We start from the raw sequence: 26,814 nt of genomic DNA, 5'->3' as shown, positions 1-26,814 counted from the left end.
TAGCACTGAACAAATTACATTCATGCATTTAGCAGACACTTTTATCCAAAGTGAGAGGGCATTCAGGATATATATATATATATATATATATATATATAATTTTTTTTTTTGACCTAACATGTGTTCCCCTGGGAATGAAACCCACAACCTTTTGGGTTGCTAATGCAATGCTCTACCACTGAGCCACAGGAACACCATAAATAAGAATTAAGAATTAATTAGGAATTAAGTGCTTTAAATGTGGGAATGGGAAGCCTTGTCAATATATAGATCAATAAAAAAAGAATAAAGCAGAATACCTGGGCTTGTTATGGGTCTCAATTGGGCTCCAGCAGAGGAGGCCCGGATTTTCCTGCCTAGCGGCATATCTAGAGGAGTCTTTGAGAGTGTCTCGTCTCATTGGCTTGGCTTTCATTATCCATAGATGCTGCTTTCTTGTTTTGCCGCTCAAGCTATGGCTGTGTACAGATCTCCCTGAACTTAGAGAGACAGAACACCTGAGTCTCAGGTTTCCACATTTTCTTAATTCTTTTATAGAGTCAAAATTTGATTAAGTCTAAATTTAGACTTATAATTTATTCAGAGTTATCTGTGGTATTTATGTACAGTACGGACCAAAAGTTTGGACACACCTTCTTATTCAAAGAGTTTTCTTTATTTTCATGACTATGAAAATTGTAGAGTCACACTGAAGGCATCAGGGGCTATTTGACCAAGAAGGAGAGTGATGGGGCGCTGCGCCAGATGACCTGGCCTCCACAGTCACCGGACCTGAACCCAATCGAGATGGTTTAGGGGTGAGCTGGACCGCAGACAGAAGGCAAAAGGGCCAACAAGTGCTAAGCATCTCTCGGGGAACACCTTCAAGACTGTTGGAAGACCATTTCAGGTGACTACCTCTTGAAGCTCATCAAGAGAATGCCAAGAGTGTGCAAATCAGTAATCAAAGCAAAAGGTGGCTACTTTGAAGAACCTAGAATATGACATATTTTTAGTTGTTTCACACTTTTTTGTTATGTATATAATTCCATATATAATTCCACATGTGTTAAATTATAGATTTGATGCCTTCAGTGTGAATCTACAATTTTCATAGTCATGAAAATAAAGAAAACTCTTTGAATGAGAAGGTGTGTCCAAACCTTTGGTCTGTACTACATGTCTTGAATATATAAACCATACTCAAAATATTTATTTCAGCACTAATAGAGCCTTAACAGATTTATTATTCCCAAGAGACAAATTATCAACTATTTTGTTCATTTCAATTTGTATATCTGTTTTTGCCAAATATGGCTAGCACAAATCTCAGAAAAAATAATTGCGTATTGTAAAAACATGATTTATGCCTATTATCAGTTGTCATTTCAGTATTTTATTAAGCACACCATTTAAAGATGCATGAAGGCAGTTTCATAAAAGCAGGAATGTTCTATCTTCTGGAAGAAAAACAGAACTCTAAATAATAAAAGAAAAGAAAAAAAAGAAAATGCAATGCACACATATTCATACAGCTTTATATAGCTTTTCATGGTTCAAAATGGCATCTTTATAAAGGCCCAGGCCAGGCTGATACCCTCTCCAGTGTGGAAGAGTTTTGCATGATCACACCCCTATTCTTCCCTTCACATCCATCAGCAGAGTAGCTGGTTATGTGCATTGTCTTCACATCCTTATTTTCTGGTAAAATGTAAAATAAAAAAACATATATTATTTAACATGATAAAATCCTACACTTTAGGAATTATTCTTATGTCAGAACACACAGCATCACACTTTCTCATCAGACAATATCCTACAAAACTGTCCAAATGATTGAGGTGCGGTTGTTATTAGCATTGAAGAGATATCTGTATATTTACCTCCGAAATGTTTATTGTAGGTGGTCTCCAGTTTGTTGTTTTCCCGGTTATTAATGTGACTGTGAGTCACTGTAGGAACTAAAATGTAAAAGTGAAGTGTGTTATTCTTCTCTAATCTGTGTGCCAGACATATATATTACTTTTTTGTTATCAATAATTGAATAATTATCAATCATTTCTTTTTTAATTGTCAAATAACTGACTGCTGAACTCTTACATTTAAATTAATAGTTACTAAAAAAAAAATGCTTAAAATGTTTTCTCCTGCAGGTGATCCGTGATGTAGATGAGTTAGTCAGAATAGGTTTAGTGAAACTTAGCATTATATCACTTGTTAACCAATGGATCCTCTGCAGGGAATGGGCGCCATCAGAATGACAGTCCAAACAGCTGATGAAAACACCACAAACATAACACCCCCTGTTGTCCAGTAACACCAAAATCCACTTACATATATTTTTTTAACTGTTTCGGACTGTTTTCTTTCAAAAACGGTGCTTGATGTGTGCATATTTTTCTCCTGATTCAGACAAGATGGCTTTTTCACTAGAGGAAGCAATATTAGCTTGAAGCAATGGTTTGAAGTAAAAAATGTCTTGATTGTTTTGTTTATCACAAACATACAGCTTTTTGCTTCGTAAGATATTAATAAATGGACTGGAGTCGTGTGGATTATTGTGACATTTTTATCATGTATTTATTTTAGACTCTGATTCTGATGCAATTTATTTACTGAAGAGGATCCATCTTAGATGGCCTGAGGATGAGTGAATTTTTCAACAAATTCTCATTTTTGGGTGAACAATTAAAGCTGATCAGGTTTTTAATCTTTTCTTTTGTGTTTACATTGTGTCTAGGCTACTGCCAGGGTTGGTTGTCATATCAGTTTCAAACAAAGTACTTTGACCAGTGCACTGAAACAGAAGTGCAACTGTTTAGTGGAAGCTTACCAATACCCCTCGCTGCTACACCATGCAGTTTATTGCACCCATAGCGAGAGTTATTCCCCAGAAGCTCAAGTTTCAGTTTGGGTGGGCGGAAGTTGTGTCTCATTTCAGTCTGGGTATAGTAGTGGACACCATTGCTGTGGTTAAAAGGTGTACAGACTGCATGGTTCTTCATAATTCCTGTTAAACAGACATAATTCCTGATTTAAACAGAACATTAAAAAGCAATCATAAAATAACATGCAGTAATCTTTGGAACCACAAGATTTGATATTAAATAAGATTCAAAAGGCTTTGAAATGTATAAACAAATGTCTGTGCTATAATTCCTTAAATTAACCTTGAGGTAATCCAAGAAAATCAGTCCTGTAGGTCGAGCTATACTGGGCACTGAGAGCCTTTTGGATTTCCTTCTCAGTCACCAGGTGCTGTAGAGGGGAACTAGCACCAAAATGCTTCATTTGATCTGCAGAATGCCTCCATACCATGAATGCCTTTGTGTTAAAAGAAAGAACCATCATATACTAACCCTTATGTTTTACCAAACCTGTATGGCAGGACACAGGACAGAAATATAGTGCTAATTGTGTGCTTTTTTTTTTTTTTTTTAAAGCTGAACAGTCCCAGTACACACATTCATACAACCATTAGCACGAAAAGATTTTTCAAACTTTCAAACTACTCATCAACAAGCCAACAAACACAGCAAAACACAAAATGTGTTACAGTTTGTACCTGGCTTGGATGCGGGTTGTTTCTTCTGTTTCCTGATGCCGTGGCAGACCTTATGCAAGTAGTTTTTGACACAGGCTTCCAGCAGAAATCATCACTGTATGCAGTTGCTCCTACCGGATCATCCAGTTTGTATGAATTTCTATAGATATTGCCAGATGTTTTCGGTCTTGTATTTGAAACAAATAAAAAGTTAAGATGAATGCTACCTCTGACATTTTTATCACTTTTCTTAATAATAATAATAATAATAATAATAATAATAATAATAATCAATTAATAAATTTCACCTTAGAGTTGGAATAGATGAAATGGGTCTATAGATGAAATCTCTTTTATGTGAGGTCTCATATACCTCCCATCTCTTGTTAACATCTAGATTAAAATGTACAGTGGAAAAGAAACTAAAACCAATACTGAATCATATTAAGTAACATATTAAAATCACAATAAACTTGTCTAACCATATATTGCCATGGCTGTCTTGACAGATTATCTGCCTCTGCTACTGTTGTCCAAACAACAGTAAAGTTTCCAGGATCATGTAGATACTGTTCACCAGGAGCTCAGTCGTTTGTACAGATCAGTGCATTACAAGAAAATCCTCTGCTGATTTTTTTTTTTTGACGCACCTGTTGTTGAAACGTTCCTGAAATTCTTTCGAAAAGTTTTCACTTGTTGATCTGCATTGCTAATGCTTATCTGAGGTTATCTGTAAGCTAATGTTGTTATAGGAAACACACAACAACGGGCGCGCGAGCGAGTATTGCAAACTGACGCTCCGCGGGGGGCTTTCAGCAGATAATGACGCGCATGAACCATAGACAGTAAAAGAAAACGCATGAACGCACGGAAACCCAAAGACCCGCTGATAACGTCAAGCGGCCAAAAAGGTGGCCCACTGAAATCACCGAAAGTTCCTCGTATGCAATGCAATTTTGAGCAAAACAGTGCTACATGAAATGAAAACAACAAAAAGTTTAAACATCTATATGATTACAATAGACCACGAGAACTGTATTTATTTTCTCACACGTTCCTTAGTTAAAAGTACTAAAAAACAGAATCAGAAAAAATCCTTAGGATGTCTGTAAAACTTACAGGAGTTTAAATTCGATTTTATTAGGGCCTAGCGCCGCTCAGTGGAAAACATTACATGGTGCATTTCAAGATTACCTTCTATAAATTGTGAAGGTAGCCTATCACAAAAAATACATTTGGAACAAATGCAAATATTACATGCAACATAGTACGCATAACACATAACAAGGAAAATAAGCACTGATTAAAAACATTAAAAAAGCTTGGATATATTGCTCGATTTCTTCGACACCATAACGGGCTTTTGATAAAGTTACGACGACAGATGTGTTATTTGTTAAGAAGCAATAAAAGATTAATAATAAGTAAGCCTACTCATTATTTTCTGTTTTGTTCATTCAGGATTATTCGCTAAATTATAAAGCCCTAAATTTCAGGTGATGTTTATTAAACCCTTGTGTTATACTCATTAGTATAAGAAAAAACATGGATTCATTTCTTCATTTATATTTAATGAATTGGTCACTGTTTGTTGAATAAACCATGCGTGCATGGATAAAATCTAGTATTTGTATAAAATAATCGTCAAACAATTACTTAGCGACCACGGCGTGCTTGCAGGTACTACAGTAAGTACCCAGCAGAACAAAACAGTGTCTGATACTAGTACGCTTGAATCAATTGATGGATTTTCATATTTACGCGCCGTTGAAAAAATATGACGTTATGAGGACGAACAGCCAACCACACCTCTGCTCTCGTAGGGGCTATTGTGAGCCGACATCCAATAACAGGCGCTTAAGACTTGGCGGTAGCCAATAGGATTCCTGACTGTATACTGTGTCTCTCGTGAGCGGAGGGTTCTGCACGCACTTGGAAGAGCGCTCGTCAGTGTTATTGTACTTCACAGCCCCATTATCTAGGCATCGACAGAGGCTGCAGATAGAGAAGGTTGGTGAGTTTTGCCAAAATATGCGTGTAAAGGTCTTAATTAATGATTTTTTTTTCAAAATGAAGTAGTAGATTGTAACACATTTCCCTTTTTAGTTGCGTATTTGGGGAAAGCAGAGCGACCGATCTTTGTCAGAATCTATTCGCCAGTCATTCAGTCAGTGCGCTCAGTTACGTTACATAGTGGAATGTCCTGACTGGAAAAAATCTTCTGAAGATAAAACATGGTTGTCTTTTCCTTGTGAAATATTTTACTAGTATTTAATGGGATTGGTTGTAATATTTGTCAGGTAACGTTAGCCATCACAGGCAGCTAAAGCATTTAGCTTTTTGGGGTCTCTGTTAAAGATGTTATTGTGTAAACCAGTGACGTGCGTGCCATTCTCAGACTAAAATAACACCGAATAGATTTAGCAGTCCCGAGGGAATGTTTTATTCATTTTGTGTAATTTTTCTTCAGAATTGGACGTTTTGCGGCCGTGTTTAGTCATATAATATGGCTGGCTTGCGGGGGATACTCAGTGCGTTTTGCCTGTGAGTAGCGGGGGGTGAAATAAAACTCAACCAAGCTTTTTTGCACTGCTTTTTAAACTCGTAAGAAAGCCCGAGGGTATGTTTTAATAAACGCATGTGTTTTCCAAGCAAAAACGCGCATGGGAATTTACAGTTATATTTATAGTGTTTCCCACCACCGGTGTTGTGTGTATGAGGCTCTGGCTGGCAGACATAAAGAGAGAGAGTGAGGAAGGCAGCCATGTTGGCTCTGCTAGCTGTGCTCATGTGGCTCCAGTTGAACGGCGGACTTACGAGAGCGAAACGCCCATTGCATAGCGCTTATAGTTACCGATACAGAGCAGCTTCTTCCATAGGGGAGGCGATAACATGAGAAAGCGTCGAGAAACGGGCGAAGTGCGGTTTAGTATCCTCTAAATTACCCAGGAATGTGGGAGGAGACAATTGAAGGAGACTTTCTCTCAAGAAGACGGCTTTTTCAAAATGGAAGAAGAAATATTATTGTTGCACCGATTAGGTGTTTTAAGGACGTCCCTTTGTAATAAATCTATCGGGTTTTGGGGCGATGTTTCTGTGAATGTTCTGTTTATGTAAAATACACACAAATAAAAAAGAAATACTAGGAATGATTATTAAATCATTAAATATGTGTTTTTATTTACGAGATTGAGGATGTCCTTGTCTTTCACCGTGAACTTGAGGTGGTCTTTGTGCATCTCCCTGTCCATATCAATAATGTGATTTCACTGCACATTTTATCTTGCTGATTTTTTAAAATTCCTTTTAGAGTCAGTATGTCCCTCACAGTACATAATAATGATATATAGAAGATAAAAATATATATATTTGAAATTTATGTGTGCAGAATTGCAGTGTCATTTATTTTAATGCATCATATTTGTTTTTATGTGTACATACTCATTATTTTTTTAAATTTCTTTATGTGTTTATGTATTTTATGTATCATGTTTAAACTATTGTTTTAGCAATAACAATATATCTTAAGTGAAGTGACATTCAACCAAGTATGGTGACCCATACTCAGAATTCATGCTCTGCATTTATCCCATCCAAAGTTCACACACACATACCATGAACACACAACCGGAGCAGTGGGCAGCCATTTATGCTGCGGCCCCCAGGGAGCAGTTTGGGGTTCAGTGCCTTGCTCAAGGGCACCTAAGTCGTGGTATTGCCGGCCCGAGACTCGAACCCACAATCCTAGGGTTAGGAGTCAAACTCTCGAGCCACTAGGCCATGACTTCCCATCTTACATGTAGGAAGTGTTTGCATCATCATAGTAAAAGAATCCAAATGATTAAAGAGTATAGCATGTGATGTCACTTTCTATTTATTTGAGGATATATTTTTCTCCCAGAGTGTAAAGATGGGGAAAGATCCAAGGAAGCCCAGAGGAAAGATGTCCTCTTATGCCTACTTTGTGCAAACCTGCCGTGAAGAACACAAAAAGAAGCACCCTGAAGCCTCTGTAAACTTCTCTGAATTCTCCAAGAAGTGTTCGGAGCGATGGAAGGTACTGTTCTGAAAAACACTGATAAAGATGATGCCATTATATTATGGAAAAGTTGCGCTTTTAAGCTTATTTGGAAAATGTAAGGTATACCTTGCACTTTTTGATACAGCCTTTTCTCATTCTGAACAGACAATGTCTGCCAAAGAGAAGGGCAAATTTGAGGATATGGCCAAGCAAGATAAGGTTCGCTATGAGAGAGAAATGATGAACTACATTCCACCGAAGGGTGAGAAGAAAAGGCGATTTAAGGATCCCAACGCACCCAAGAGACCACCGTATGTTTGCGCTGTGCACTGCCTATTGCAAAGTAACATTCTTCAAGATGGTCTGTTTAAATACATGTTTCTCCCCCCTAAGGTCAGCATTCTTCATTTTCTGTGGTGACTACCGCCCTAAGATTAAGGGGGAGAACCCAGGTCTGTCCATCGGAGACATTGCCAAGAAGCTTGGAGAAATGTGGAATAGCTCAGCGGCTGAGGTGAAGCAGCCCTATGAGAAGAAAGCCGCAAAGCTTAAGGAGAAGTATGACAAGGTAAAGCGTCTTTCATCTTTTTTTCCTGAACAGTCTTTAGTGTTCTCAAACTGCTACATTGTGGATGCATCCTGATTAATTGGTTAATGTTTTTGTCTCCTGTAGGATATTGCACTATATCGTACAAAGGGAATTGCAGGCTTGTCCAAAAAAGATGGTGGGGAGGATGATGATGAGGATGAAAATGAAGAAGAGGAGGAGGAAGAAGATGATGATGAGGATGATGAGTAGATTAGCTACTGATGTAGCCTAGGTTCTTGTTCATGCCATAAACCCAATTGTATACGAATCACATCTTCAAACGTAATACAGCAGAAACAAGATTTGTTAGGCTGTGTATATGCTACGTTTTTAAGATGTACAATGTTATTCTCCTTTTGTAAATTTAACACTATGTGTCTTCAGGTTTCATATTTTTTTAAATCTTTGTTTTTCGTTAGTGGTAGTTCTTGCCAGGAACAGTTTAAGGTTTAATGATACGACTTGAACTGTTTCTCTGAAGGTGCGTAGCACAATTATCTGGTTTATGTAGATCTGTAGTGCACTATCTTATTAGTTTTAAAAAAATATTTTTCGTATTTGCCGTCACAAGGTCCTTTAACTGTACTTTGAATACCACTCTAATTACAAGAATGCAGCTTTGTTTGACATTCAAGAATGTGTCTGAAGTAAACATTTCTTTTTTTAGGAAACTGTCCTGTGTTTTCTTCCGGAGCTACTGTAGTGACGTGATTACATACGATATACTTAATATCTGCAGTAACCGTATCAATGATGAGTGATTCGTCCTCATCTAAGAAGTGTAATTGGTTCATGTATGTGTTGTACTATGAACTGGTTTTCAAAATATCAACATAGAAATGATCTGCATTAGTCAGTGTAGCATTTTTGCGAAGAATTTTTGAAGTATCTATTTATTATGATAAGACACTTTCACTCTTATCAGACAGCAAAAACGGAATCTTGAAATGACCATGACTTGAAATAAGCACTCGTGACTGAAATAGCAGAATAAATGTTTTATATATATATATATATATATATATATATATATATATATATATATATATATATATATATATATATATATAAAACATTTATAAGGTGAAACCTGAATAAGATGACATCATCGATGCGTGTGTAATAGTAAACAAAGCAGTTACATATGTATATGTATATATATGTATATGTAAAATGTAAATAGAGCGACACCCTGTGGCCGTGACGTGTAACTGCTTTGTTTACTATTACACACGCATCGATGATGTCATCTTATTCAGGTTTCACCTTGATGTCCTCTAAAAGGACCAACACTGCAAGGGAGAACAAAAAACAACCAAACAGTGTGCTCTAAAGCGCCTATTCAAATCATTTTAACTGCAGTTTTGTGGTTAAATGACTTCCGATATTTATGCTTGTAAAATAATCAGTTGATATAATGATTATTCAGGATTAAAGGGAAACCACAAGTACACATAATAGAAAAGCTCTCATCCTTAATATTTGTCATATCTTAATTGTAATCCAAGCAGAACGATCATTTAAAATTAATTACTTGAACTGAACACAAATACCTGGAAGACGGGAAAAGACAGAAACAAACGCCTCGAGGATATAAAAATAAGACCGACTGTTTCTAGAACCACCAGAGGGCGCTTAAGGTCTGCAGTTGACAGTTAAACCCTAATCAGTTTGAATAATGTGGGTAATGGAGCCTTTTGATTGCAATCGACAAAGCAGTGAAGCAAAGAAAGTACCTCTTTGGATTTTAAATGAGATTTGAAACTACTTTAAAGAAAACATAGTGGGTTCTTTGGATTCTTTAAAGCTGCATTACCTTTTCTTATTACAAATAAACTTATGTACACAAACAAACTATAGCATTTGTCCTATACTGCATGTTGTTATGCTTCTCTTTATTTCCCGGACCCTACAGTCAGCGGCTTACAACCCGGAAGTCTCGCAGGTTCATAAAAATTAGAAAACGGCTTACTTCCGCGTTGAAAATTAAGGTGGATTCTAAAACCACGGGTACGAATTAAAAACGTACAACCCAAGTCTCTTGTTAACTGATTTAATCGCATCGATTTAAGCTACTTATATAAAAATAAAATAGGATAAAAACTATTACAAACCAGTCTGGAAGTATTTAATTCAAAGTTGCTTTAAGATTTTTTTTAATTCCCTCAGTTGTTTTTTTTCTTTTACAGTTCAACAGTTGTCTGGTGGCTCTTCTTTTACAGCTTCTCTCCATTCATTCACCTTTTGGGCAAATGCCATGCTGGCATCCCCTGAATTCAAATGGAGAAAGAATGAGGCTTGGCTGCCTTGTGAGAGGCGGGGAAACATTAAAATAGATCATTGTCTGTTCTGTTCACATTAAATGTGGACCGACCGATGTGGCATCAAACCACTGAAGACCAGAGACGACTTGTAAACTCGACTGGAGTCACAACTTAATATTCAAGTTAGATATCATAGATAGACAATAACTGTCATAAACTATCCAATGTACCAGATAAACTATAAGTTGTACTTACTTATGAGTTATTATTAGTTTATTAACCGTTACCTGCGCGTTTTGGCGTTAGCCTACTCTTGGAGAGGCGGTGTATCTGGAAGCGGCAAAATCGTCACAGCACAGGAGGACAATACCAGCCAAACACACACACACACACACACACACACACACACACACACACACACACACACACACACACGCTGTCCAACACTGGACAGAGAGATGGTACACATAAAGAACCAGTGGATCTTCAAATATGTCTTGATAAATAAGTTCTTGTTTTTGTAGAGAGGTTAATGGACACGAGCAAAGATGATCAAGTTTGGATTAATACATCTCTGTATATTTCTCATGCATGCTACGGTGAGTATTTTTTTTATATAGCTACAAATAAATGTTTTTAATGTTTTTGTGAAAGACTTGTATTTCATTTCTCAAGATCTGAACAGATTCCCTAATATCATGACATGCTTGATAAAAAATTGTCAGCACCTTAATTTAGTATGGATTATTTAATTAATAACACATTTTAAATATATAATACAAATATTTACAACGTTTACACAATGATTCATTTATATTACTTATACTTATCTTTATTACATATTTAATATAAATCGAATTAAATGCATTTAGGAGTAGCCTGTGTGTATATGTCATAAATATAATATTATAATTAATTGCAATGTAGAAAAATTGGTATATTATACAGACATAAATAAACAAGTGTGAGTTACTTGATGTATTAAACTGACCAGTACAAGTAATCGAAAATCAACTTTTTTTATTTAAAAATAAATGGCAATGAAGTGAAAGTTTATGGTGCGTTTAGCTGAACAGGATTAGAACATTCCGTTTTATTCCATGAGCCTCTCTTTGGATACCAGATTGTCCAGATCTAAGTTGACATTTTAGAGCTTAACAAAAGCAGGTACCTTGGGAGCCCACCCAAATAAAGACACATATTCAGGTTGGCGTGGGATACTGTGGTAAGGAGATCTTTCAAAGCACAGACCTTGCACAAGTCAAGGTGTACTGTTGCCGCTCTTAGAAAAGGTCTTTCACAAAAGAACCCTTTCCTGCACGTCATGTGGGATTTAATGGCTGAAACTGCTCCATGTTTCTTGCCCCACACCTTTATATCATATGCTATGATCCCAGCAGTGGCTAATTTAATTTATAAGTAAAGATTTTCTTCTTTTGTTCACACAGATATTCTTCTATGGTGTTTGCTCTATCAGTTCACCATGGACACAGTGGGATAATAGTAATGAGAAAAAGAGGTTCAACATCTCAGCTCTGCCATCTACAAGCAAATCAGGCTTAGCCCCACTTCATAGTAGAAGGTTTACACAATTATCCTTTTCCAAATCTGTATATTCATTTGAAGTAAAGGAAGACACACCACCTGGTGAGCATTGCTTTTTATCTGAGTTGTCTTATCTGTTTTTTTTTTTTTTGTTGTTGTTGTTGTGGGGACTTTGTTGGATTAAAGCATTTGCTAAAATACTTCAATTCAGTATTGTCTGTTTCGCCTTCATAGGGACCATTGTGGGACATGTGGAGGCAGCATATAGTGAAGAGAATGAAACCTCGGTGTACTCTGTTCAGGAGGATGATGGTGATGGTCTTTTCCTTCTCAATCCACATTCTGGCGAATTCCTCCTATCCCGAGCTCTGGATTTTGAGATGGAGCGCTACTACATCCTGACTGCAGCAGCTCAGCAGGGGGAGCGTGAACTCACCGGGGTCAGAGTGTACTTCAGTGTGATCGATGTCAATGACAACCCACCAGTGTTCAGCCAGAATGACTTTTCGGCATCCATACCAGAAGACTCACCTGTTGGAATGTGCTTTCTAAATCTCAATGTTACAGATCGAGATGAGGGTAACATTAAACTACACACACTCCAATTTAAAAAAAAAGAAAATAATACTTTTATTCAGTAAGGATACATTAAACCGATCAAAAGTGATAGTAAAGACATTTATAATTTAACAAACAAGTTTTATTTCAAATAAATACTGATTTTTTTTAACCCTTGTATTCATGAAAGCATGCTGGAAAAAAAGTACCATGGTTTCTGATACTTTTCTATATCTTAAAATAGAAAGCAGTTATTTAAATTGTAATAATTTAAGCACAAGATACTAAAAATCGTAGCCTAAACTATTGAATTGTAGAGTATGTGATCTTGTATCTACTTTTTTGTGCCTGGTTTTTTGAAAATATTTCATTATTTGGTTTTTATAACACATTAAAAGCAAAATGAGGACACATAAGAACACACAAGTCCATTTAATACAGAAATAGCACAATGGGTGGTACAGGTCATCGCTTTTATTTGATTCAAGCACAAAATCTCCAAGTTCACACTTTTGAAAAGCTTTGGGAAAAGCAGAACTGGCTGAAGGGGTCTCATTAAATCTTACGTCATTTCTCCTTTGTTAATGAATAGGGTTTTCTCTCTTGGGGATGCTGGCTACTTCTAATAATGGAGAACCCCTGTCCCAGCTTCTCTTATTTCAGGTTCAGGATAAAGCATATTGTGTGTTCCATATATTCAGTTCAAAGTGAAATTCACAGTTCCTTTTGACCCATTTGGGGAAGTTTTTGATGAGGTTGTCCAGGATTATACACAAGCCTAGCAATAAGAGTGACCAAGATTATAGAGATTTGTTTTGTTCTGTATGTTTGTTCTGGAAATATGTTGTCTAGAGATGTTATACCAAAAAAAAAAAAAAATATATATATATATATAGCCTAGTCAGGGACTTTTATGTTGCTTTTGGATTTGTAACTAGCCTTTTGCCAAACTGCCAAGCTATTTGTTTAAAGAAATCTGTCAAATATCACTTTTGACAACATCTAACACAAGTTAATCTTTAGAAACATTGAGAGTTCAATAATGCTGTTAAATTTAATCTTTATCAATTCTTAAATTTAATATCCATTTTTCATAGTCTGTTATAATGTTTGAGATGCCTATATTTACATGTAGCACTTTATATTTTAGTGTTTTTTTTATATGTCATTTAGACAAAATAAGTATAGAATTTTAATATTAGCCATTTATCTGTAATCGTGCCACAACATGGAAATAATTTCTTCGTATCAGCCAGAATTTTAATCAGTGCATCATCCATGGTTTATTCTGTACATATTTAGTGGATTTTTATTCACATTTCATTAGGCCTTCCCTTACTGGATTCTCATCACTGATAGGAGCAGACTTTATAGCAAAACAGTTAAATTTCTGCCTCAGGGATTGACGTTTATTTCCTTTAAGTGGCCTACATCATATCCTTTTTCTAAAATACTGAACTTTTAAATGTAAATCTGGTGATTACTGCATTATAAGTGTGTTTTATGTTTGCTAATGTAATTCAGGTGTCTTTTTCTTGCATCTGACAGGTATATTTGGAGAAGTGGATTTGATGGTGACATCTGGAAACCTTGAGAACAAGTTCTCTATAAACCAGCATCAAACTCTATGTATAAGAGGGAAGTTAGACAGAGAAACAAACGCTATGTATAGTCTCATTGTCCAGGCCAATGATCGTGCTCTACCTACAGAGGCCCGACTTACAACCTCAGTGCATGTCACTGTCTATCTTCTGGATGTCAATGATAACTCCCCTCTCATCACAACCCCAAGTACTGTTCGTTTTCCAGAGAACGCACCTCTTCATTCTGTTGTTACGGTTATACAGGCCACAGATGCTGATGCTGGATCCAATGGTGAAGTTGTTTTCAGCTTTGAGAGTGCAGAAGAAGAACCGTTTAGTATAAATAGTTCAACTGGGGTTGTGTACCTGCGGAAGCAATTGGACAGAGAAAGTGAGGATGTTGTCACAGTCACACTGAACGTCAAAGATAAAGGTGTTCCTTCATTGTTCAGCTCAATGTACCTCACAGTGCTTATTGAGGATGTAAACGATCACAATCCAGAGTTCACTCAAAGCTCCTACAGTCTTTCAGTTTATGAGACTGTACCTCGTGGAACAAGCCTGCTCAGAGTTAACGCGAGTGATCAAGATATTGGGTCAAATGGGCAGGTGCGCTTCTCTGTCTCAGAGAGTGAGTTCATGGTAGACTCTGTTCTAGGTGTGGTCTCGGTGAAAGACAAGATGGACCGTGAGAAGAAGCCTTTCTACATCTTTTTTGTCATAGCAGAAGACCAGGGAGATATTCAAAGGTCCACCACAGCAACCATTAACATCGCAGTCCTGGATGTTAATGACTGTGTTCCTCTTTTATCACCTGAATCACTGACATTGCATGTCTTTGAAAATGGGGAAGACTCTACTCAGCACTCTCATCAGGTACGTAAAAATGAAATGGACTTCTGATTTAGTTAACTCACTCAGTTGAATCTTCATGAAGATGTGAAACATGTCTTTTGTAGATACATGCCTCTGATGAAGACTCTTATGAAGTTAACGGTCAGATGACATATTCTATAGAATCAGGAAATGATGAAAGTCTCTTCTCACTTCATCCCAATGGAACATTCCAAATCTTAGAAGATCTTGATAGGGAACTGAAAAGCCAATACATGTTAAAAGTTAATGCTGCTGATTCAGGTAACCATTTGTCTAATTGACCCAAATGTCTCTTGAGATATAACCACTTAATTTGCTAGGTTATCGGTTAGTTTGCTATTCTAGGGATGCTGTAATCTTAAAATATTTTTAATATTTTTCATAGGGTACACTATAATGCTTTGATGCCTAAATTTAAAACAATTTATTTGATGTTTTTAGAGTCTTATTTTAAATGTAAATATCATATCTAATTTTGACATCTGCCATATACTGGTTATCAACCTTAACAGGAAAAGAATTATTGATTTATTGGTGTCAGTGATTTTTAATAAGTGTATCCCAAATTTAAGTACAAATTCAGAGTATTTTTCTTAATTTCTTTGTCCATTCTTTCTAGGATTTCCATCACTGACTGGCACAGGCACCTTGGTTATTGTTGTTGATGATGTCAATGACAACATTCCAATATTTGACAGGGAGTGGTTCAGTACTCACATATTGGAGGATTCTCCGGTTGGGACTGTTTTTCTGAGAGTTGCAGCATCAGACTTAGATGATGGTACAAATGGACAGCTAAGGTAATTTGATAATTACACTAGTGTGGTCATAATGTTAGCATTTTCAGTAAAATCACTTTCACACTAGTTTTTGTCTTGCTATAGTGTTATTTAAGTACTTTTTATTTATATTTAGAAAATATATATTTAAGTTCTAAATTGTTTAATTAATTGTCTAATATTTATATATATATTTTTATTTCAACTTTATTTCAGTTACCAAAAGCAATTTTGAATCTTTTTTTTTAAACAAGAACAATACTGATATTAGCTTGTGTAATATAATATAATTGACTTTATATATTTAACTTATATTTCATTTGTAGATATTCTTTAGATGACCTAGATACTCCTTTTTCCATCAATGAAACATCTGGAGATGTATTCACTGTAAGTGCCTTGGACAGAGAGACAGAGTCTTTTTACAGATTTTCGGTGACTGTCACTGATGGACATCCCACAAAGCCTCTTTCCAGTTCAGCTGTTGTTTCAGTAACACTTGAGGATGTGAATGATCACTTACCATCCTTTCTCTATGGACCATATGTGGCTAATGTTCCTGCTGGGATAACCAAAGGTGAATATACACTATTGTGATGACCTTAATAGCAGTTATCTGGTCTTTTAGATTCAAATAAACTTGTGTTTCCTGCATTTTACAGGATCAGTTGTCTGCACAGTGATGGCAGAAGATGCAGATGCTGGATTGAACGCACAACTAAATTTTTCTCTGCATGGCCAACATGCCTATCTCTTATCCATTAACTCTCGCACAGGAACAGTGTTCATTAAAGATTCTGTGAATAAAAGAAATGATATCACAGTTGAAGTTCATGTGCAGGATGGAGCAGATCTGCCAAAAATGGACACAACAACTTTGACTGTCAGATTCCAGAATGATACATACTTTCCTCATGTTGCAGTCCAAGTTTATAAGGATGTCCTCTCTGAGGATTCACCCAAAGAAACCCTGGTGGCAATTGTCACTGCAGAATCACAAAGAAACACACCGATGTCTTTCTATCTGGCTTCTGGAAACTTTGGGGAGGTTTTTGAGCTTCACCACAGCACTGGTGTGCTGACTGTCAAGGATCCCTTAGATTTTGAAAGCAACATGCATTTTCATCTAATAGTTGAAGCCAGAGACTCAGGGATACCGCCTTTTTCATCATATGCTGAACTTAATTTGAATATCAGTGATGTAAATGATAACCCACCAGTGTTCTCGCAAAACATCTACAGATGTGAAGTGTATGAGAACTTGGCTTCAGGAAGGGTGTGTAATGTGTTAGCAACTGATGCAGACTCTGGAGTGTTTGCAGAGGTGGAGTATTTTATTTTGGCTGGTAACATTGAGGGTGCATTTAAAATAGACAAAATTCATGGCATTCTTTCCACAACAAAACGTTTGGATCGAGAAAAAATACCGTATTATAATCTTACCCTGAAGGCCATTGATAAAGAAAACAACAGTCTTTCAGCCATCGCAACAGTTATCATTATAGTTCTTGATACAAATGATCATGCACCTCGTTTCTCACAGATTTTCATCACAGAGGTTCCTGAGGATGCTCCTCTTGGCTTTCCAGTCATTCAGATAGCTGCTACAGATGAAGATGTTGGTCTAAATGCTGTAATTGAATATACAATCATTGGCCAAAATAGTGAATTCCCGTTTAGTATTGATAAAACCACGGGCATTTTACTAGTACTTCATCCTTTGGACAGAGAAGATCAAAATCACTATATAGTAAAGGTTAACGCAAATGATTCTGCTTGGAGCATCAGCACAGACGTCACCATAGACATTACAGATGTCAATGACAACACGCCGATCTTCTATCAACCACGTTACACTCTCACTGTTCCTGAGATGAAGATGCATGAAGTTTTCCTTCTCCAAATTAGCGCTACTGACCGGGATCTTGGTGAGAATGCCCAAATCCTTTACTTCATTGACCCACCAAATGAACTTTTTTTGGTTAATGCATCAACTGGGAAAATTTCAACCAAACAGCCCATTGTTCTCCATGAATCTGAATCTGTAAATTTGACTTTCACTGTTGTGGCGTCTGATTGCGGCAGTGTTCCTTTGAACAGCTCTAGCATTGTTTCAGTGACATTAGTACGGCATAATCAATTCCCACCCTCGTTTATACCCTTCAGGCCTTTAGTACCAGTTCCTTTAACCCTGGATGTTGGAACAGAAGTGATCCAAATATCTGCTATAGATCAAGATTCTCTTGTAAGGAACAACAGTGTTGAGTACTTCAATAGTGGTGGCAATGGATCTCTTTACTTTGAGGTAGAACATAACAGCGGAAGAGTGCTGGTAAATAAAACTTTAGCGAATAGCCTTGGCACCATCCTAACACTTCAAATCACTGCCAAAGATAAAGGCCTTCCTCCTTTTTTTGCACAGACTGAAATCAGTTTTGAAGTTACACATGAGAACCTTTTTGCACCACATTTTCTTAACAGAAAAGTCGAGTTTTTTGTTCCGGAAGATTTGCCCATTGGTTCAGTTATTGGAAAAATCCAGGGCAAAGATAAAGATGCTGGCATCAATGGTGTTATTTCCTATTCTTTTGATGGTGGGAATGAAAATGGATTGTTTTCCATAGGACAATCTTCAGGATTGATAATGCTTGTTAAAGCACTTGACTTTGAGGAATTTGAAACTCATCATCTAAACGTCATTGCTGAGGATGGAGGCTGGCGTCCCAAGATGGAGAGAATTAATATCACAGTATATGTAACAGATTTAAACGATAACCCTCCTTTATTTACATCCACAAATTACATTGCCACAGTTTCAGAAAATGCTTTAATTGGTACCTCAGTTTTGCAGGTTTGGGCGAAGGATGCTGACACAGGAATTCACTCCCAAATCACATATACGCTTATTGCCGGAGACATCCTTCTCTTCTATTTGGACACCAAAAATGGCACAATCACCACTTTAGATATATTTGATTATGAGCAAAAACAGCATTATGAACTTACAGTCAAAGCCACCAACATCGGGTTTCCATATTTGTTTGATATTGCCCGTATACACATCCAGATTGCTGGCCTCAATGAATTCATCCCTGCTTTTCAAAGACATATATATAACTTCACAGTGTCAGAGGCTTTGCCACCACAAACTGAAATAGGAAGGGTTGTTGCCATTGACTATGACCAAGGGCCTGATGGAGAAGTGTTTTATGTGCCTGCTGGACAAAGTAAAAAAGCTAATTTTGTGGTGGATGAGCATACAGGAATAATATATGTCTCGAAAGATTTGAAAAATCGCCTCCAAAATAATGAAATTCTACGGGTGCTGGCAAAAAACAGAGGGGCTATTACAGGATTTAATGTTGATGAGACATTGATACATCTAGACATACTAGATGAAAACGATCCCCCTAATTTTGATTCAATGCTTTACACTGCAACAGTGTCAGAGGACATCTCGATTGGGACATCTGTAACTAAAGTCAAAGCGGTGGACCAGGATGTGATCCTAGAATGGAGCAGGTTTTCTTATAGCATTGAACATGGAAATATCAATAGTTCCTTCATTATAGATCCCGTCAGTGGGGTAATTTCCATTAACAGTCACCTGGATAGAGAAATGTGGGCCTTCTATAACCTGACTGTCATTGCTGTTGACGAGGGCTCTCCTGCTGTAACCGGAAGCACTAAGGTAGCTATCGTCGTTTCTGATGTCAATGACAATCCTCCCAAACTGCTGACCACAGAAGGGTTTATTCGAGAAAACCAACCTGCTGGCACTCTGGTCTCCACCTTAGCAGCCACAGATGATGATCTTCCTCCAAATCAAGGTCCTTTCACGTACTGGATGATGAGACCTGCTGAGGGTTTTTCACTCTCATCTGATGGCGTTCTTGTTACCTCAAGACCCTTTGATCGGGAGCGCAACCCTCTTTTTCATATACATATTGTGGTTCAAGATGCTGGTAAGCCACCAATGTCCTCCACCACTATGTTACATGTTAAAGTTCTTGATGAAAATGACAATGCACCGCTCCAGAGAAACATTAATATATTGGTGAAATATTATGGAAGTTCCTTCCCAGGAGGACTAATCGGAAATGTAAGACCGTCCGATCAGGACGAACTGGATGTCTTCAATTGTACAATCAAAAATGGGCCACTTAGGATGTTTAGTTTCCCATTTGGGATGTGTAATTTGTGGTCGTCCCCTTACCAAGGAGAGGCAACATATAATATTTCAGTTGAAGGGAGTGACCAGCTCCACCCTTCGGTCAACAACAGCATCTACGTCAATTACAAAGGTTTTACCAATGTCTCTCTGGACAATTGCGTGTTGTTCTACATCTCTATATCAACTCTTGAGGAATTTCTGTCTTTGAAGTATTTAAAATTCGTCAAAGCTTTGGATAGCCTCTTTAACCTACAAGCTTCCAAAACACATGTGTTTGGAATGAAGTTGCAAGGAGATAAAATGCTGCTTCTTGCTGCAGTGAAAAGCTACAATGGTCAGTATCTAACTGGAGAGGTGGCAAGCGGAATATCAAACATGCATAAAAAGTTACTGGAAGCACAAAGCAATGTGACTATATTCCAAATAACCAGTGACCCATGTATGCTCCGTCCTTGCCATAATGGTGCCACCTGCAACAGAAACATTCACATCAGTCAGGAAGTTGCTGTGTTGGAAAGCTCCAGTCTTATATTTGTTTCTCCATATTTTGTGGAGATCTTTAACTGCTCTTGTCGAGCAGGCTTTACAGGTGATGCATGTGAGCTAGACTTTGATGAATGTACCAAGGAGCCTTGTAAAAATGGGGGAAGCTGCTATAACAATCCAGGAACTTATTTTTGTCAATGCAAAGATGGATTCTCAGGATCACACTGTACTATAGTTGATAATGAATGTCAATCAGTAAATTGTTTAAATGGAGGAACGTGTTGGAACAGACAGGGAGGGTTCATCTGTGATTGCAGCCCAGGCTATGAAGGTATGGTCATATAACTTATGTTATATATATATATATATATATATATATATATATACACACACACACACACACACACACACACACACACACACACACACACACACACACACACACACACATATATATATATATATATATATATATATATATATATATATATATATATATATATATATATATAATTGTGTGTGAATTTTATTGATTGGTTGTAAATACCTTAACCATTTATTTTTGTCACAGGAACATTTTGTGATCATATTGTTGACCACTGTGGTTCCTCCCCTTGTGTATATGGAACCTGCTCCAGTTTTCTAACAGGTTACTCTTGCCAATGTCCATTTGGTAAGCAGAACTTTTCTGTCTACATTTATTTATTTATTTATATATGTTCTTATATGATTCAATTACTGTCTTGATTTTGTGATGTTGCCCATATTCACATATTTGAAATATTTTGTTATTTTTTAATTGTAAAATTAATCAAATGTGTTGTTGTTTATCATTATTTTTATATTATCTCACATATTTTTACATGTGTAATTAAATTCAATGTATTTTTTTATAATCGCATATAAATTAAAAGTATATGATTTTTAATTGTAAAAATAATAATGTATTTAGCTCAATTATTATTTGTTGTATATAAAGAATATAAAAACAGTATAATGAAGAAAATATATTTATATAGTATAATATATTTATATATAATACATATTTATATATATAATTTATTCGTTATTATGTTAATTTTAAAAGATATATTCCTATGTCTATGTCTGACATTTCTATTTATTGTTAGGTGTGAGTGGAGTTGATTGTGAAAAGCACAGTTATGGCTTTCAGGAACTTTCTTATATAGAATATCCTCCATTGGATCCACAATATAACTTCATCTATTTGGAATTTGCGACTGTTCAACAAAACGCCTTGCTTGTGTACAACCATGGTGACCCATCAACTTCAGACTTCCTGGCCCTTGAAATAGTGAGTGGAAGACTGTGCCTGTCTTATGATCTTGGATCTGGAGTCATACGATTGGAAACAGGCAAGATAGTGGTTGATGGAAGTTTTCACAACATCACCGTAAGAAGAACTGGAAATGTACGTGATTCCCATACATTATTATTTTTAAGTCTTAGGACTCAATCAATCCAATTTTGTGAAAGATTTATGAGATATTTTGCAGATGTACAATCTTTTGTGTCTCTCAGATAGCCTCTCTTGAAATAGACAACTGCTCTGTCCATGATCCGCAAGGATTTTGCTTGTCGCAAAATGGTGCCACTGGAACCCAAAGGTAGTATTTAGTTTAATCTCTCCGTTTTGTTGCAGATTAAACATACGATTACAAACTGCTTTTATTTGTTTATGTAACTGAACCTTTAAATTACATTCACAAACAGGACTCTGGAAGTGAGCTCAAATAACATGACGTTTGGTGGCGTAAAGTCCATTGATGTCATTTTACAAAGGCAAATCAGGACTCATAACTTTGTTGGCTGTATGAGTAACATGCAAGTGAACAACTTCAGTCCAGATTCCTTAAAATCTTTGGCGTCCCAGAATGTTCTTAATCGGTCAGTTTCTAAAGAATCTTTGTAACTGTACATTTTTTTCTATTATAATGCAATGCTTCAGTTGATTTCTTTTTGATGATCAGATGTCCACAAAGAGATATTCCTCCATGTGAAACCGCAGTGTGTTTGAACGAAGGAGTTTGTCAAGACCGATGGTCGCACCATCGCTGCCAGTGTAGAGACCAATTCACAGGACCCAACTGTGCCATGAGTAATTTCATTCATATATTTGTTCTTTTTTTTATGTGATAGTTCAACGTTTAAAGTCATAAAGTGAATGTAATTCTTTCTAATAGATTTGGCTGAGCAGAATGTATTGTTTCTAAACGGCGAGGCCTACATTGAGTTTGCCGTCAAGGAAACCTACAGAAGAAACCAGCTTCTCCAAGCCATCCTGGATGGGGAGGAAGGAGACTCTCAGGGATTTGACAGTGTTGAGATCAAGATGAGGACTGTCAGAACAAATGGCGTTTTGGTTATGTGCTGGTGTCAAACTGCTCATCTGAAACTTAAGGTGAGCTCTGAGAGAATTTTAAAGGGATATTCAATGCAAATTAATCTCAAATGATTGTGTTTGCAGCATAATGTTGATTACAACAAACAAAAAAATGAGGTTACAGTGAGGCACTTATAATTAAAGTAAATTATTTAAAGCAGAAATGTGAATATGTATTTTTTAAGCTGTAAAGTTGTTCATTCCCTTTTTAAATTCATTTAGGAGTTTCAACCATGTTGTCACAGCATTTTAAAACTGAGTATAAATTTAGGTAAAGGCAAGTGCTTTTGTTTTTATAAAGAACATTAAGATTATTTTTGCTGGTAATCAACATGATGCCAAAAATGCTGTTAGTTATGGCCAGCTATTATTGATCTCAGAATATTTGTTAATAATTTATCTTTAATAACTTATCATCCATGTTTTTTGTTTTATACAACAGTAAACATCCCCTAAACCACTTTGATTAAACTCAAATCTACAATATCTGAACTACTTTGTCAGTGTTGTCTGATAAATCTGCTAGTTCAGTTCATAACATGTTTTCTCTTGCCTCCTCAGATATCAGATGGAAAACCTCTGTATGTGTTCACCAATGTCACATCCGGGCAGCGGCTAGAGCTCTCAATGGAGGGAAATGTATCCGATGGACAGTGGCATGTGATTCAGCTGCGCAGAAGAGGCTCATACATCTCTCTGTTTCTGGATGAACGGCCTGTAGTGAATACCACCAATGGCACCATAACTCACTCCGCATTCTTAGTGGAGACCATTTTTCTGGGCTCTGCTCCACTGAGAGAATCCAAAGATGTCCCAGGGATGATTCAAAATTTAGGTTAGATTGCCCCTGATTTGTTGTTTAGTTGGTTATACAATACTGCACCTTGAATTGCCAAAAGCAGGTAGAGTAGAATTTGAACATTGTTTTATTTTTTTCAGATTTTAATAATAGTGTCAGTGTGGCATTTTTTATTTAGTTATTAAAATGGCCACCTTTGACAATGATCATAAAACCTTTATATTTTGATGTTTAAGTTGCTTTTTTTGGCTTTCAAGGTTTCAGAGGCTGTGTGGAATACATCAAATTCAATGGTCGCCTCCTGTCCTTCAATGGCTACAATGAGATAGTTGATGCCAGCTCCAGCCCACCTGTCTTCCAAACCTTCTGCGTATCTCCAAACCACTGCGTTCTGACTCCATGTCTGAAGGATTCCTGTCTATCTGAGCCCTGCTGGAATGATAGTGACTGTGGGTCTTCTTCCAAAGACGACTACTGGTGCATCTGTCTGCACAATGTGTCCTCGTGTGGACCTTGCTTATCTGACAAAGTCCACAGCGAGGCCTGTTCTCAAACCCAAAAGAGCGCCCCCTTATGGATTGTAGCAGTTATTATTCCCATTGTCCTTATTCTTCTGATCCTAGTTCTCTGTATTGTCCTTAGAAGACAAGGCAAAACCTGTCAGGGTGAAAAGAGGCGTCAAATCTACCTCATGCCACCAAGCAAACAGCATGGCACGGATAACCTGGCATTTAGTTTAGGCCCTGCTGATGAGTCTTCTCGGAATGTCTCAAATGAAGCCTGCAAGCAACCTGATCTAATAAGACCAAGGGATCCTGTGCAAGGAGTTGAAAGCTGTTATGAAAGTGGACCTTGTTGTCATGTCTCAGGTTTTGGAGGGAGTGAACTGGAGTACTATGAGATTGACAGCACATACTCGGATGTGAACACCCTACAGCTGAAGAAGGAGGATGAACGTGGAGATCAGGTGAATGGCAATCCAAAGGTTTCTCAATCCATCATGCAACCTCAAACGAATCATAATCCATCTCCTACACTTCATCAGAGAACATCCGGAGGTGATTTTCACCAGTGGCAACGTCAATCCCAATTGTTCTTCAAGAGAAAACTGGATCCTGATCTGACAGGCCCTCCACAACATCTCTCGGCAGATGAAGTTGAGAAACTGAACAACCCACGGGACCACAAGGGATACCCCCATCAGAATTTCAGAGAGTGTCCCATAAAGCCATGCAGAGATGGGCCAGTAGAGACATCATCAGAGAGTGAAAGCCACTGCTCCTTCACCGGCTCAGAGTTTGACTGTGAGAGAGAACTGTCACTCATCAGCTCACACGACAAAGATGAACATCCACCTGAAGGCAAGGACACATGCGGTTTCAGTGATCTAAAATTAAACATGGTTTAAAAATAGTGTGAATATTGGTTTGACCCTTTAGTTATAATATTCATATATATATATATATATGTGTGTGTGTGTTTGTGTGTGTGTGTGTGTATATATATATATATATATATATATATATATACACACATATACACGTATACACACACACACACACACACACACACACACACGCCCACACCCATTACAGTATATACACTAAATGAAACTTAATTTGTGTTTTAACCTTTATTAAATTAAACTTAAATGTAAACATTTAACCAATTAAGTTTTTACTTGTTCATTTAATTTCATTTTTTTTTCACATTTACATGGGTCAGAATTAAATGGGTTGCTTTTTCACAGTAAATATTGATTAATCTGCAGATCAGGCAACATTTAAAAAAAACTGACAGCCTTATTTTCATTATCTCTGTATGCTAGTTTTTAATCTAGTTTATCACAACACTGCATTGAATGCATAGTGACATCTTGTGGTTGGACCAAATGAATAAAAAATATTATAACGGTAATAATAAACATGTAGCTCTTCTGGAGTTTGAGCGCTATCTAGTGGCCATTTAATTTCTGTCCACCACCAGAGCCTTCCAAATGTCACACTGTGGTTTAGAAAACAAAAACCCTTTACTTTCTTACCTAATGATAATCCTCCCACCCCACCCCACTGTTTCAGTTGCAGATTGGTCCAGAGGACAGTTTATTCTGATAGCCCCTTCACCCTTCAGAGATGTGGTCAAATCCCCCTCCGTCCAGAGTCCCACCTCTGTCTCAGGCGGGATCCAGCAGCTTGAGAATCTCCTAAATATAGGAGTTCATTTTAACACCTATGCGGATGTGTTCGAGGACATAGCCAGCTTACAGAGCCATCAGCCAAATGACTGTGGATTTCAGAGTGATCAAGAGGAAATCATTTGAAAGAATGTTAAAAACAAGGTACATAGTTCATTTATCATTCATGTACTTTAAATCACTGACCAAAACTGGACCAGTGAAATACTGGTGAATCATTCATTTCATAAGAACATTAATAAAAGTCTACAAATACTGTGTATATTATAAGGAAGGCATATGTTCAAGCACATAGTAAATGTACCAATAGTGACTTAATCATCAATATTGTTTATATCGGTGTTTGAGGAGCATAATAATATTATTACATTGGCGCCATCTGTTGTCAGATCTTTAACTTTTGAATCTGTTTATATCCTACACTTGAATGTTTCCAATGTGCCCCAAAAAAAGATATCATGAGATATCATTATTCTATAGTGGGGTAAGTTTTCACAATTAAATAAAATGAACTGTGTACAATTACAACTTTAGAGAAATTATTTTTAATTTGCCCCATATATATATATATATATATATATATATATATATATATATATATATATATATATATATATATATATATATATTTTAAAGGCACAGTGTAATCATTCAAACTGATGAGTATCCCACTGTTCCTTTATTATATTAAGTTTTTAATGTATTAGTTATCAAAGCAATTTTTGTTGCTTAGGACTGCACAATTTAGTATACATTAAGCAGCTATAGTCAAAGATGATTTATTTAATTAACAGATGACAGTATTAATAAATAAAATATGATGTCTTGGAAAAGTGACAGTAAAGAGTGATTTATTATCTTTGCTAATTATGCTTTTTGTTCTTTATTAGGCAATAAAAATGATCAATAAATGGTTAAAAATGCAACAAAATATGTAATATGTCCTTACTCTGCAACATTTGATCATAATAAGCATTATATACAACATGTTAGGTATTCAGGTTCATTAAGCTTATATC

General features: G+C 36.7%; 3 protein-coding genes across 5 annotated transcripts; 2 read left to right on the top strand and 1 right to left on the bottom strand.

Annotated features, from left to right (window-relative positions):
• Window positions 1-1,503: 1,503 nt before the first annotated feature.
• Window positions 1,504-4,770, bottom strand: LOC128029545 (testis-expressed protein 26). Its single transcript, XM_052617387.1, has 7 exons — window positions 4,006-4,770; window positions 3,832-3,916; window positions 3,545-3,710; window positions 3,150-3,303; window positions 2,813-2,989; window positions 1,863-1,940; window positions 1,504-1,680 (listed from the first exon to the last, which is right to left on the bottom strand). The coding sequence occupies exons 1-7, from the start codon at window positions 4,016-4,018 to the stop codon at window positions 1,550-1,552; spliced, it is 804 nt and encodes a 267-aa protein (XP_052473347.1). The 5' UTR covers window positions 4,019-4,770; the 3' UTR covers window positions 1,504-1,549.
• Window positions 4,771-5,395: 625 nt separating this feature from the next.
• hmgb1b (high mobility group box 1b) lies at window positions 5,396-8,804 on the top strand. 3 transcript variants are annotated; one of them, XM_052617384.1, is made up of 5 exons: window positions 5,396-5,533; window positions 7,425-7,580; window positions 7,710-7,855; window positions 7,938-8,112; window positions 8,218-8,804. In XM_052617384.1, exons 2-5 carry the CDS (start codon window positions 7,434-7,436, stop codon window positions 8,341-8,343), a joined length of 594 nt encoding a protein of 197 aa, XP_052473344.1. In that variant the 5' UTR covers window positions 5,396-5,533; window positions 7,425-7,433; the 3' UTR covers window positions 8,344-8,804. The 3 variants fall into 3 exon arrangements, with proteins under 3 accessions (XP_052473344.1, XP_052473345.1, XP_052473346.1); XM_052617385.1 differs by having other exon boundaries at window positions 5,398-5,537; XM_052617386.1 differs by lacking the exon at window positions 5,396-5,533 and adding an exon at window positions 7,301-7,322.
• Window positions 8,805-12,322: 3,518 nt separating this feature from the next.
• Window positions 12,323-25,027, top strand: LOC128028822 (protocadherin Fat 4). Its single transcript, XM_052616154.1, has 13 exons — window positions 12,323-12,521; window positions 14,049-14,959; window positions 15,043-15,220; window positions 15,579-15,740; window positions 16,662-20,729; window positions 20,970-21,071; window positions 21,529-21,830; window positions 21,941-22,026; window positions 22,133-22,306; window positions 22,390-22,517; window positions 22,603-22,820; window positions 23,364-23,637; window positions 23,859-25,027. The coding sequence occupies exons 1-13, from the start codon at window positions 12,323-12,325 to the stop codon at window positions 25,007-25,009; spliced, it is 7,953 nt and encodes a 2,650-aa protein (XP_052472114.1). The 3' UTR covers window positions 25,010-25,027.
• The last annotated feature ends 1,787 nt before the right edge of the window (window positions 25,028-26,814 follow it).

This window comes from Carassius gibelio, chromosome A15 (assembly GCF_023724105.1).
Source record: "Carassius gibelio isolate Cgi1373 ecotype wild population from Czech Republic chromosome A15, carGib1.2-hapl.c, whole genome shotgun sequence".
In the NCBI taxonomy this organism is placed as follows: domain Eukaryota; kingdom Metazoa; phylum Chordata; class Actinopteri; order Cypriniformes; family Cyprinidae; genus Carassius; species Carassius gibelio.
The sequence above is the reverse complement of the archived record's forward strand: the minus strand, read 5'-3'. Positions and strand labels throughout refer to the sequence as shown.